At 38.0% G+C, this 14,821-nt stretch overlaps 1 protein-coding gene across 1 annotated transcript; it reads left to right on the top strand.

Moving 5' to 3' along the window:
• Nucleotides 1-5: 5 nt before the first annotated feature.
• Nucleotides 6-7,458, top strand: LOC149285190 (N-myc-interactor-like). Its single transcript, XM_089495732.1, has 8 exons — nt 6-48; nt 1,587-1,648; nt 3,018-3,176; nt 3,605-3,767; nt 5,036-5,142; nt 5,387-5,573; nt 6,574-6,671; nt 7,273-7,458. Exons 1-8 carry the CDS (start codon nt 6-8, stop codon nt 7,456-7,458), a joined length of 1,005 nt encoding a protein of 334 aa, XP_089351858.1.
• Nucleotides 7,459-14,821: the final 7,363 nt, after the last annotated feature.

Here is a 14,821-nt window from a genome sequence, read left to right as displayed (position 1 = left end):
CGACGATGTCCTTCAGCTGTAATCTTGCCAGTCTATCTCTAGAAGCAGGTGGGTTCTCAAGCTAGACCCTGTCGTTTTAAGGAACCATATATCGCTACCTTAATACATACTTTTATTAATATTGACATAATACTTGTTTTAGCACATGGGCTACTGTCAATAAGGACATCTATCTATCCATATCTATCTATCTATCTATCTATCTATCTATCTATCTATCTATCTATCTATCTATCTATCTATCTATCCATATCTATCTATCTATCTATCTATCTATCTATCTATCTATCTATCCATATCTATCCATATCTATCTATCTATCTATCTATCTATCTATCCATATTTATCTATCTATCTGTCTATCTATCTATTCACCTAATCAACTATCTGTCTATCTCTCTCTCTCTCTTTATGCTAAATTGTAAGTGACCTGATACATTAAGTAAAACTAATTATTGAAATACTAATATCAGAGTCAGTTTTAAACAAGCTGTTAGATAGCACTTTACAAATTGAAATTGTCAAAGATAGATACATAAAGTAAAAAGACTTCTTCTTTCAACCTTGTTATCCGCTTATGTCATAGTGTAGGATACTTTTAGTTTCATTTTAATGCAACACATACATTCTTATGACTATGACTCAATTATGTGGCACTAATGAGACTTTGAGTTTGGAAAGTTGGAAAACATCCATAAAGATATTTTTACCAAAAACTTTTAAGGCAGGGCTTTCCAACAGGGCTTCCAGCGTCTTGGTATTTGTCAAATTAGCATGGAATAAAATAGCTGGTATTGCGTGTTATTAACAATTTCTTGTGTGTCATGGGCTATTTCGTAGGATCTGAAAGATCCCAGTGAGACCACATCAACGTTTGTTGAGAATATGGCCATATAGCAACTAGCTTCTGCTACGTAACATGGAGGTCAACCATTAAAACTTTCGGGAATCATCTTTTTATTCGTTCTATACTTTTCTGATTCACGTTGACATAGTATCATAGTTACATAGTTAATTAGGTTGAAGAAAAACATTTCATACATCAAGTTCAACCACAAACCCATATTAGTTGATCCAGAAGAAGGCAAAAAATCCAGTAATGCCATCTCAAAGGGAAAAAAGAACCCTTCTCGACTCCAAGGCAAGATCGACTTGCACTGGAGACCCCTGTTCTAGATAAACTTTGGGGTAACGTACAACAAACAAAGAAAAAAATTACAACCTGTGGTCACAATGTATCGATGCAAAGTAATCCTACCCCGAAATTACCCCACTGCTCCTGGTGCCTCCATCCTCCAGACTTACCTGGCTGGTAACAGCCGCTTTTCCAGTATCCCTCGGGCTGCGCCCCAAAGATATGAAACTCCTGTTCCGGGTATTGCTCTTTAAATTAACATCTGGCATTAGTGAAAAGTAAAAGTGAAAGTCAGGCTTGGCTGGGAGCTTTCGCTTTCTATTCATTTTCCTGGTGAGGTTAAGGGTGTGACGATACAAGGAAGCAGAGCCGTCCTTTACCCACGACACCCAGCGGCCCGTGAATTCACTTTATTAACCTTACTGTAACTTTGAAATCAATCCATTTTCAGCGTTAGAAATATTCCGTTGCACCGAAGACACCGAAGAATTTAACCCTCTTACTACATATAGGGTAAGTAATCAGGCAGTGCGAGCGCCTTTACGCTACGATATGTTACTTCTTCTCTGTCTGAACATGTATTTTCTCCACCGATCCATAACATATCATGTATACTAGCGTGATCTAAATGAGGTTAGGGCCCCTGCTTGGCCCTGGAAGTGTCCTCTGATACCTTCTTTTTAAATTTCTTTCCAGTCTATGTTGCCTTTATTGTGCAGTCTACTTACTTTGTAACCATACCTTATAGCTTTTATTCAAGCCAATGTTTTATATAAAACCTGCACCTGCTCTACGCTTTCACCTTCTGTGTTGTATCATGATTGATGGTTTCTAATTCATTGTCTACATAAGAAGGCTATTGTCGCCTCCATTTATATATATATATATATATATATATATATATATATATATATGTATATGTATATGTATCTATACTGCTTTTCAAAGATTTGGGGTCACTTAGCTGTTTTCATGGAAAACAAGAACATTTCTGGCTGTAACATAATTGCAAAATGGTTTTCTAACGATCAATTAGCCTTCTAAACTTAAACTGGGATCAACGAACACAACATGCCATTGGAACACAGGAGTGATGGGAGTGGTAAAGGAGTGATGGGAGTGATAAAGGAGTGATGGGAGTGATAAAGGAGTGATCCCTTGTATTTGATATTTATCCTTTTCCTCTTACAGATTAAAGTAATATGGATACCTTAAGTAACCTGAAAGAAGAACATGAAAAATGGAAGGTACCTCATATCAGTTGAATTGAATATATATATAATTTGTATCAGAATTTTCTGCACATAGGCTGTTCCCAAGGCGATGGTTTTAGCGAGTTAAAAATGTTATATTTCATCTCTGTCAGTGGCTTTAATGATATTACAATGCCGTGCTTACCCGTGTACTTGTATTTATCCTCTACTATCTGCGAGGCTATCTATCCTAAACTAAATTGATGCTGTTTTAAAGGTAAAGGCTAATCACACATGGAATATTGATTTATTTAGATGTTTCTTCTGTTCATTAACTTCGCATTTTATTCAATAATAAACGAAATATTAACATGTCTATTTTTTTTTAAGCATTCTTACTGCGTCTGTAATGTGTAATACCTGCCTAAAACTTTTGCACAGTACTATATATATATATATATATATATATCACGGTGATGTATTTGTTAGCGCTATGGAACATGAGGCCAGATTTCGGAGGTCTGCCACAGAAGGTCAAGCAGAGCATTCTCTGATCTCTCCAACTGCCCCTTTGAGTAATAGGGTGATCGGCCCCTGGAGAATCAGGACCGGGGTCGCTGCGTAGGCATCCTAGGGCAGAATAGACCGCTGCCGTGATGACTTGCTTCTCTCTCTCTCTTACGCTCTAGCAAGCTGTTCTTGAGGAAGAAAAAAAGAAATCGGAAGCACTGATCAGAAAATGCGATGCTGATGAGAGAAGGCGAGAAGCTGAGCGCCACGTGGAGTCACTTCTCGCTCGGGAAAAAGAGATACAAGAAAGAATGAGAGCCCAAGAAGAAGCTTATTCTGTAAGACGATTGTATCCCTCCTTTTATAGTTATCGAAGAATAATTACATTTTGGTAGTTGGAACGTACATTTTGCTGTCTCGCCACCTTGCTTGAATACATATTTATCCAGTCTTGCTGAGAATGTCAACATTTTCAATATTTTTTTTTTTTAAGAAAAGAATTGAAGAGTTAATGAAGAAGAACAAGGACCTGAAGAAACGAGACACAGATCTGACAATGAGATTAAACGAAGCCACGGAAACGTTCATCAAACTGGAAGAAGAGCTGCAGGTCCGGACAATCGTCGCGTTAATTTCCTTGCTGGTCGTTTTATATCATACTGAATATATCGCTCATTTGACGTGTTGTTCTGGGGTTTTTTTTTGCTTTAATTGCTCATTTCTGGTATTTGGGGTTTTTTTTCTGTTTACTGTTTGTCTGCCACAGGTTGAGAACAAAATAGAAGAAACTGATATCAATTTTGTTGGGCCAAGTAAAGATCCCCCGAATAATGAGAGTAGCGACATTTCGTACAAGTTCATGGCTACCGTAAACAGACCGTTTGTGTTGCAGCCCGGTCAGGCCCTTCTGACGTTTGAAAACGAGCAAGGTTGGTAGTGGGGCATTAAGGAACTGTTGCCCTAAACATTACCCACAGCTTGGCCCTCCTAGCTGGGGTATTTATCTGACACGGGGCAATGACCCAGCTGCCCCTCTATAGCTTCCGTCTGTCACGTTCTGCCCAGGCTGCGGAGCTGCATATCTGTCTTGTTTCAGTTTCCCTGTTTTGCTTCGATCCATTCCTGGATTTCCTTTTGCTCTGTTCTGTGTATTCTGTTTGTCAGTCTTCAGTCTAAAGGTATGTCTCAGTGCTATGTGTTTGGGTTACATGTTTGGTTTGTTTCGTACCACTGTCAGCAGGGATTAGCGTTAGGACCCCCTGTCATTGGAGTACTTTGGCGTAGTGGTGGGCTAAGCATACTATGGCCATAACATGTGACGGAATCTCCAATAGTTATCTTACAGTCCTAGGCTAGTTTCTGTATTCATGTTTGTTTGTCTCTTATGTACCTTTGCCCTTCTTCCTTGTATCATCTGAGGATTCTGGTTCCTCTCCCCATGTCCTAGTTAATATGGCCTATCCTTGCTTAAAGGAGAAGCGTCCGAGGATTCCGGCTCCTCACTCCTTCCCCGTGTTCCTTGCCTTGTTCCCTGTCCTCTGTTGTGCCCTGTATCATGTATATCTTGTCTAGTGATGTTTATTCCTTGTCTGGTTCACTGTAGTGCCCTGTAACATGTATGTCTTGTCTGGTTATGTTTCGTGCCTGGTCTCCCTGTCCCTTGCTTGTTATGTTTCTGCTATATCCTTTGCTTAGCTTTTATACTCCCAGCCTGCAGCATCCTGCACGTGATTCCAGTGATATGTTTCATGCCTGCTCCAGGGTGCCTGCAGGATATCACTTCGTTTCATTCTGGACTTCCTCCGCTGCTATATCAGGGCGCTGGTGTTTGGCTGCACAACCCTAGGTGCTCAACTCCTGGGTGAGGGTGGTCGCCCTGCAACCAGGCCCTGTCCATCTCCTCTACTGCACTGTGACTCCTGCATACAATCTTCGGGCGCGCTGGGTCCTGTCAGTCATCTGTTGGGACCCAGTCCGTGACACCATCCTCGCTGCGGAGGCTTTTAAAGCAGTTTATAGATTCTGGGCCAGCTTGGCGTAAATGGAAAGTTGGAAAGATCAGGGATCGCCCTTGTATATGACACCCCAGGAGGGCCTGATCACCCAAGATGGCGGTGGGGGGTCACTCTCCTTGACCTGCTGCCCTAGTGTAATTCAATGTGATAAATTTTCCTAATTTTTCCATTTTTTAATACAGTTGCTAAAAACATAATCAGAAAAAAACAGTTTACGCTCAACTTTGATGGCACATCCGTAGACGCAAGAGCGCTTCCGGTCCATCTCAATAAAACAATGAAATTTGAGGTAAGATTAAATCGCCTCTCATATCGACTCGAGATTTCTTTATTTTTATTATCATGTTGCTAATATGTAGCAATTTTTTCAGTCGTATTTTAATAATCATTTTCTAAATTAAAAAAGGCCAATGTTCTGCTCAAAATACAAAATAAACATTCAGGGGGTTTGTGGTTTTGTAATCGTGACACATTGGGTTTGAAATATCAATTTATGGATTTTGTTATGAAAAAGGTCATTTTTTTTTTTCCAGATCGACACAAATATTTCTAGCAAGCAGGTCCGTGTTGTCAATCTACCCGCCGATCTTCCGGGCGAATACATTAAAGATAAATTGGAACTAAAGTTTTATAAATCGGACGTCGGCGGAGGAGAGATAGAGGAAGTGGAATACGATAGCGATAATCATTCTGCCGTAATTACATTTCTAGACGACGGAGGTGCGTACCGCGTTTCTAAAGGGGAATTTCACCTGTACCCTGTGCTGGGGAATTAATTTGCTTTATTACTATGTAGACGACGTACTTTGGCAAGCATTCTAATCAGTAGTTAACAAAGGTCACTTATCGCCATACATAAACTTTTAAAAAAAACGCCTATTTTAGTTAAGAAATAGCTAGTTTCGATAAATAAGTGTTATCTATGGATAAAAAAACAACATTTGGAAAGTACCGGGCTTTCAGCCAAAAGCCGCTGTACAAATTCTTTAGAAGTCAGAGCAAGAGTGTTATAAATTACACACATTCCAACAGGAGTTCATACCCAGACAGACAAAATGGCGTCTCTCAAAACAAAATGGTCTCTTAACCCATCATTCACCAGAGCCCCCCCACATCATTCACCAGAGCCCCCCGCAGACTGAATTCCATTTTGGATCTAAGGTTATACTGTAACGGAAGCAGAATTCTGTCTACCCATTTGTGGCCGACGTATCGCCTTTACATATTATTCCGTAAATGTAATTTTTTATTATTACTAACAATTATATTTGTATTTTATCTCTCATCTGCCATGGAATGCACATGTGACACAACGCACACATTCTATAAATATAAAAATACTTTTTGTGCTGGAGAGTGATGAGAATAAAATGGGACCATTTCTCATAGATCTACTTAAACGATTTTAATTTGCGTGGCAGTAGAGGCAGAAATTCTGATACAATAATGTTTAGTGGCCACAGCTAAGAAATATATTTTATTTAGTGCTTTGGTGTTACCAGTGGAAAAATGGAGATAATACATCACCGGCAATGACTATCAGATGGAATTAATCAGTTTCTGGGAGTAATACTGGATTTTATACAATAATAACTAACTAGTTATGCGTTTGTCAAATCTCCCTGTGCTGTCGAATTTGTAGAAATATACTACATGATATTAACAAAAAATATAACATAGCAACATATAACATAATGCATGTTTATATTTCATCCTGAAGTGGCACAAAGAGTCGTAAAACAAAGAGAACATCAGTTATTTCCCGGACATGAAGTTACGGTGGAGCCCTGTGTCCGCCACGCCTTGAACAAGTTGCAGGTACTTCTTCCTTTTTATTTGTTCTGCATCTAATATACAGGGATTATCCGACTTGGAGAACCTGGAGAAAGAGAGACGGATACATTTAAATTAGCTTTCAATAAGTGACAGTGTCCAATGCCTTACTAGAATCTAGATAATTATTTTCATAGATATATATATAGATATATAACAAAATAAGTTTTTCATCGCCAAAAAAAAAAAAGAAGTAAAAATATGTATTTGCAGAGCATTTAAACGTACAAATTTTTTTATATGAAATTATTTCCCATTATTTCATCTGCTTCTTATATCAGGTATTACATTTACCAAATTTCAATCATCTTGAGTCACTTACTGTCAATATTGATTGATTCAATTATTCTACTAATATTAGTACTAAATTCATTTAACATTTTTAGATTTACTCCACAGGCCCAATCGATTTACCTAAAATAAAACCCTGTAAATCTATTTAAACCTATTTATTTTGTTATGTTTTTGTTTTGTTATTTCTATATCTTGTCTTTAGTCTATATGCCACCTGTTTTATTTTTCTTCTTTACTTCTATATCTGTCATGCATATAGTTATCTCTTTATTATAATACCTTTTCTTTGCAGTTGTTCTCCGATGTTTCTCAGAGAACAGTTCTTTTGACGGGTATTAATGGTATCAAGGACACGGAAGAGAACATTCAGGATGAAATAGAAATTTACTTTCAGAAACCAAGTAATGGAGGTGGAGAGGTAGAATCCATCGTCTACACTCAGAATAAGGAGAGGGCCGTTCCCTTTGAGCAGGATTAAATTTCTGATACGCATTATCTACTTTTATTTTAATGATTGTTGCACATTTTGCTGCAAAGGAATAAAATGCCATAGAGGAATTTTTCGTATGTTTTATTATGATGCCCGGTGTGATATTCCTGGTCATACTTTAAGGCCAGCGGTCGCCTGATGACCACGTAGCACGTGGCCTCGCATACCCAGCCATCGCTCCTATCTATGTCATAATCCTGAAAGTGTCAGGTCCACCCATGATGACCAGTCCGGCCCTGGTAATCATATATTAATATATTGTATCATAATAGTTCTTATAACCCGGCCGTCCTACTTAAAACATAACAACCATTTGATTCCTTGTCTATTTTGTCAGCAGGCTGTTTTTGGAGCTGTTTAATGTGAAAGTTCATCTCATGGAAGCTGAGATAGGTGCGGAGGATAGGTGGTAGCCTGTGGCAGAGCCAGCATTAATAACTAATCGATATATTTTCCTCAAGTTATTTCCCTTTTTCCACAGCCCATCCTTACAAAGGCTACAGAGTCAACAGAAAATTAGCAACTTAATAATGGGGGGCTTGCAAATCATGAGAACTAGAAGTAAAAAGATACTTCTCCCCATGGTATACACTCTGGTCACTGATTTTATAGGTTAGCGTTAAATAAAATAATAATAATAACAATAATAATAATAATAATAATAATAATAATAATACAGTTATGATGGTGCAGTTAGCTCTATATCCACACGAGGGCACTCTAGGACAGCTTTCTAAGTCTGCTTACTAAGCCATAAGAAATGTTGCTTATTTGGTGATACCAGCAGTGAGCTTTTGACAATAACAGGTTTCATATAAGGTGATTTGTACCATTAGAGTTCAGGGCTGTACTTTTTATTACAAAGACACTATAGCGACTGCTTCTCTTTGATGATCCATTCTATACGCTTCTGGAGTGCTCTAAAGATGATTAGAGGCAAGGTTACCTCTATACAGTGTGGGGACCCAGGGGCAAATTCAATACTTGTAGAGCAGGGGCGTCCAACGTGCGGCCCTCCAGCTGCTGCAGGACTACATCTCCCATACTCCTCAGCCAGCCCCTTAGCTGAAAGAGCATTATGGGAGATGTAGTCCTGCAGTAGCTGGAGGGCCGCACGTTGGACGCCACTGTTGTAGAGAATTTTTGCTCACCTTGCATTGGTCCTGCCATATTCAGCATAGCCATATGCCTCTCATCTGCATGGTTAAAATACTTCACTTTATTATCCAGTACCACTTCTACTTGGAGGCTGTTCCACGTATCCACTACACTCTCAGTAGAGGGGTTCCAGAAAATGTATTTTAAGGAGTAGGAGTAGCAATGTTCCATCTGAGGTCTTCAATCCAGCTCAGTCTAACCCCAGTACCCCTCTTTAAACGGTTTCGGTGCAAACCTCAGCACATTTTTACATAATGTTCACAGAATCTCAGTAGGAATGATGGAAGGGCCCCAGTACCATTTCCAGAAGGCCAGAAAGCAGGGTTTTTTTGTACTTGAATTGCAATGCCGATGATTCGGGTTACAGATCACAATAACGCTAAATCAGCAAAGGCTGCGATCCCTTACCCTAAAGAAATAATTGCATATCAACAGAGGGCATCATACATTAACCCTACTTATTACATTCATTGCAGCCACGTATAAAGCAAATAATAATCTACTAAGATCCACCTTTTTTTAATAAAAAAAAAACAACCGCAAAACATGTAATTTAATATCTATACAGCCTGAATAGTACAGTTTGTCTACATGTTAAGAAACATTTCTATTCAATAGCTCTATTCCGATTCTAATTAACTCCATTTTTTGAAATGCTAAATACTATGTATACATGACAAGTGTATAGGTGCCAATTCCTCTTATATGTAAAACCGCTTGTTTTGTCTTTCCTCGTTATGCTATGTTTGTGCCAACATCATATGGAGGCTACGATGATTGATCACACAGACACAGATGGTTTCTCAATGAAAAAAGGATGGTAGGAATCCATAGTAACACTTCACTACGATGTATTATAATGCATTCATTATTACCATATACACGCGTAGAACAGTCTCATATATATAAGATTCCGCCGAGGTCCAGAGATTGTACGAACAGACAATATAATTAATCTCATTACACAGAACATGGTACATTGTCATTTTAGATTTGTGTTCGCAGTGTGGAAGCTGCTATATCATTTTAACCTTTATAAAACATTTATATATCATTCTATAGGTGACCTTAGCTAATGAAAAAATATTAATTAACCAGTGCAAGTCAAGCGTTACATTCACGCCTTTTAATGTGCACATTTTCTACGCTCATTTCCATTTAAGCAAGCGATTAAAATGTAATTATTTTACATAGATCGTTCTCGGTGCATTGCTAATGTGCATCATTTTTATGCTGTGATCTGGATATATTTGTAATTAGTATAATTTACATATTTCTACTGTTAACAAATATCATTCCCTGGGTAGATCCTTGGGCTGTAAAAGTGGCTGGGGTGGGCTGGCGCAAAGGCCAGGGGGGCAATCGAACGCAGTGGGGTCAGGTAGCTTTACATGACCCCACGGTAATATCGCTCTTAGAAACAAATCCAAGCAAGAAAAGAAGTAAGTGAATTGGGTGACAGGTGAGAGAAATGCGGTGTGAAAGGTGTGGTAAGAGGCATGAGTGGTGTGATGGAATGAGGTGTGATGGTGGTGTTCTAAGTGTGACTGTGTGTATTGGTGCTAGTGTGTATGTTACTAGGGAAGGCAAAGGGCCAGAAAGGGCCAGTCCTCAATAGTGTATATAGGCTAGTTGAGAAGATTAGAGATCATTCTTGTAAATGATCCAATGCCTATCAGGGTGATCTACTGCCTTAGTCAGCTTAGGCCTGAAAACGCCATTGATGGCACCCTTAAACGCACAGGTCACAACACAACCCCACTGGCTGCATTCTGTCCGTCAGACCCTTCGATAAAAAACTGGGAAATGCGAGTGAATTAGCAGGTATGGTGATATAATTTCAAAGCATAGTTACATAGTTACATAGTTCATAAGGTTGAAAAAAGACCTAAGTCCATCAAGTTCAACCCTTCTACCTAACCTTTCTATTCTTGAACACAGTCGAGAAATCACGATAATTATACATTTTACTAAACATCAAAATATGCCCAGAATGACACAATAATCGCAAACCCTTTGCGAATGTTTATTAATCTGAGTTATCAACTTTACAGACAAAGGATCTGCATTGCGGGTCTTTGAACTGAGGGAAATTCGCTAGATAAACCCTGCGTTTTTACACATTCTGCGTTCACAATAAAAATAATTAACGTCTCGGTAAAAACAAACTGTTTACTTTCAAGAAGCTGTTAGTTTTGTGTCAAAATGTTTCAAAGGGTAAAGCGTACACATATTTAAAAGCATTATCATAACATGAATATTAGAAAATCTAACGTGAATAAAGAATAGCGTTTTCTTTTTTGTAAAAGTCATTCCAGACATTTCTTAAAATAGATTTTTTTTTTAATACATGTCAACAACATGAATAATTAACCAAAACACCTGTCTCTTCAAAGGAATGAACGCACGTTGCTTTTTAGCTCATGTCAACGTGTAGGGAAGATCACAGAAAACTGTTTTGTATAATAATGTCTGTCGAACTATACGGCTTTTGTAGGAAGAGAATGTGCAAATATTGAGGGACCCATTTAGACATGGGAAGGAAAAAAAAAGGGATTTAAATTGTTGGCTTTAGGGCCATTCTGGTGATGACAGGGTAGTCCCGGCACTTTAAGGCCAGCGGCCTTCTGATGATGTAAGTGCGACCTGTGGCTTGATATGGGGGGCCGCATTCTAGGTTTTTATGCTCACGCTGGAGCAGTAGATTGGGTAAGTGGATGATGCTGTTGGCCTGCAGACCACCGGCCTTTTGCCCCATGTGCCAGTATGGGACAGGCTGGGGTTGGATCAGCAGGCAAAGTGAATTCATCATTCTCCTGTCGGTAGGACATATTTTTCAAGCATGTACATTTTTTTGAAGAGCGTGATATAAAGATAAGTCAATCATTTTGATAAAACATTTTGTAACACTTGTGATTAACAATGCAGAGCTTCCGAGACAGTGACATTGTAATTTACATTGTACATGTAAATGAATGTAAATGTAAATGAATGTAAATTAAGCTAAGAGTTTTAAGTGTCTAGTTTCTCTCTATGCTAGCACTAACATTTTGGGGGCTCTATAAAATAAAATGAGATTAAAGGTGCTGTTCCATTTACTTTGCTGAATGTAACATTTTATAATTAGGTTGTTGCCATAGAAACTGAATATGTTTCTGTGATGCTTGTATCTGCTTAAACCTTTAGAGGAAACAACAACATAACAGATCTGCTAAGGTATATGATTAATGTGGTATTGAAGAGGAACAGCACCCCATAACACTTGATTCTAAATGTTCAAACTTAAAATGGGATGGGTTTTCATACTTTTGTTGGAAGAAATTTATGGATTGGGTGCATTACATTATATTGAGGATTATTCACTAAAGCAGAAACTTGGAAACTTGCAAGGACGTTACTGATTCAGGTATTTAAGGACAAACCGCTGGCCGAAAGCGCCAGGCACTCACCGATCTACCACTACATCGCGAACATAAAAATGTAGTGTGCCGCCGTGCATATCCACCAGCAGCCGCACGTACATCTGGTGGCAACTGGCCTTAAAGTGCCAGGCCTGCTTGAAAAAAAATATAGCCATTTTCTTTCAATCCCTTTCTCTTTCAAATTCATCCAAAATGAGGAAACTGCCATAAACTTGTTAAGTTTTCAATGATAGAATCCCATAAATAGAGAACCCGTTATTTTGTACAGAATTCCAGACCTTTAGGACATATCAGCCCCAACACCGTCCTAAAACAACATCGTGAACCAAGGCTATTTCCAAGTATATTTCCAGGCTGGTAATCCCTAATTAACCTTTAACATTTGCATTGAGGTCTAGAGAGGAATGTGTTAAACTATGACATCATAGCATCAGAACCATCTTTTTGTGTGTCCGGATTTGGAAGATGCCCGCGAGGATTTCCTGTAGGCCCTTCCTCTGTAACTCGGAAGGATACGGGATGTAATACGTTTTAGTTAATCAGATACTTTTGCATGGATTACACAAAGAAGTCTTTATAATCAAAAAAATAACAATGCCAGCTATACAATTCACAAAAGCTACATTGTTTAAGTGTTCAGTTTCTAAATTGAGCCCTAAGGTTTGAAATCATAGCTTGGCCAGGTACGTACATTCTGAAAACAACATGCGCTTTATTATAAAATCTGCGTGTTTTTCGGATGAGCCTGCCCGTTGGCAATTTCCTACATTGAGAAGATCCAACGCCTGCCACCTGCATCTGATCTTCAATCCAGCGTCCTCAGACCTTAAAAGGTTCCCTAATGAATTTAAAGAGCCGCTTCCAAATGTTTGGGTTAAAGGTTTGGTTCCAGATGTGGTGGGTATTTAATAGCACCTTCTCTCGTTAACTGTTATTAAGGTAAAACGCCAAAAAAAAAGTCTTTAAAAACTATATTATTAAAAAAAAGTCATTAAAAATATTTATTTTTCTTGTAATGAGTACCTAACAATATACTAATGAACAAATGAAAATAAAGGGATTTTAACCCGTTTTTTCTCAAAGTAATATTAAAATTGTCTTAATTGTTAAAAAACATTATAGGATCAGTAAAAATATTTAGATCGTAGCTTAGATTTTGTGGTTGCTGAAACTATAAAACCTTATAGCCTTCCTCCATATTCACATACATTCTGTATCATGGTCAGAATATCATTACATTAGATTAGGCTTTAGATATTATCGGTGACGGGATGACTTACATGATCCTGAAAACACGCGTCCCTTTAAATGTATCGATGTATGGAGACGTTAACAATCCGGAATGTTTATGCAACACAAATAGGATTATTTACTAAGTGCTGTTTCGGGTACCATCTGTCCGCTGCTCCGATTGACAGTTTTTTCAATTATTTGCCTTTGGGCGAAACTGGTCTACATTTCCTTCATTCTAAACAGTAGCAGGATTACTATTCAGTATTACATTTCATGTCTTCTTAACGTTTATATTTGTTTTCCATCAATAAAACATGATGAATGTATATTATCGATCATCGATTCATGTTTTATAAAGATGTAGCCTGACGTAACATCAACGTTTGTGCACCAGAGGACATAATATCTCATATAAAAAGGCATAAATGAGTTAATAAATGAATTCATGCTTGGTAATCTAGACTGGATCATCAAAATATAAAATGTTCTTAGTAGGTAAAGTTGAGATACCTAGAACTTTTTCCACCTCAATAATGTAGTATATGGATATAACGGATGGATACGCTGCATGTATATAGCGAATTAGAACTGTTAAGACGTATAGACCAGAATTTTATGTCTGCGATATAATTGAAATCAAACAATGTCATCTAAAAAATATGTCGCTGGCCCTTTAAATATTTGATTTATTATGGATTTACATTCTGCATGGTGATTAATCTTTTTTAATTTCCTCATTTGAAAATATATTTTTTTTGTCTCCAGTGGGGGGTTTATTCCATACTAGTTTGCATATAATTACGTTAATAATCACAACATCTCATGTATGGTAAATATTGATACACATTTGTTCATGTGAAGTGGTAGTGGGTCAGCTGTTCCAAATTGCCCTACAATCGTCTTTTAATTCATTTACAAATAAATACATAGGAGCGTTAACTCATAAAGCCTAGTCTTTGGCAAGCTGGGATGGCAGATGGAGTCATTTAAAGTGTTGGAACGTCGACACATAGCAGGGAGTTGCAAATGCAGCGGCTTCCATCTGGGCTACAAAACGGCAAAGAACGATGAATGGCAAGAAAGTGTGATTGGCTTTCTTATAAGAAATATCAGATCAGCTGCTTGGCTGAAGAACAATGGATTGACCGGCCCAGGGAGGCCACAGTGTAACATTGATATTCCCATTCCGCGTCCCACCGAAAGAATTATACCTCCATGCAAAGGAAACCAAATCAACTCTGCCCAAGTTTTGGAGGACAGAAGGTGACAATTTAGATCCATTCAATCAGGAGAGCATTAATAAAAAGCCACGATGGCGATGATGGTTCATCATCGTCAATTTAAATCCATGTGACGAGTGCTCCTTTCAACCCAACCATCCCTTTGAGGATTTAATTTTATTTTTTTTTATTCTCTATACATAACATAAATATAACATATAGCGTTATAGTTTTATATAGTTATATATAGTTTTTCTTTAAAATGTGTGAATGTTTTATTATTTTTTTATCATTTCATTCGGTTCCTCGGCATCATAC

The sequence above is a fragment of the Sceloporus occidentalis genome, unplaced genomic scaffold (assembly GCF_023333645.1).
Source record: "Sceloporus occidentalis isolate IW3139 unplaced genomic scaffold, rSceOcc1.0.p SCAF_83, whole genome shotgun sequence".
Classification (NCBI taxonomy): Eukaryota; Metazoa; Chordata; class Lepidosauria; order Squamata; family Phrynosomatidae; genus Sceloporus; species Sceloporus occidentalis.
Note: the sequence above shows the minus strand (reverse complement) of the source record. Positions and strands in the feature narration are given on the sequence as shown.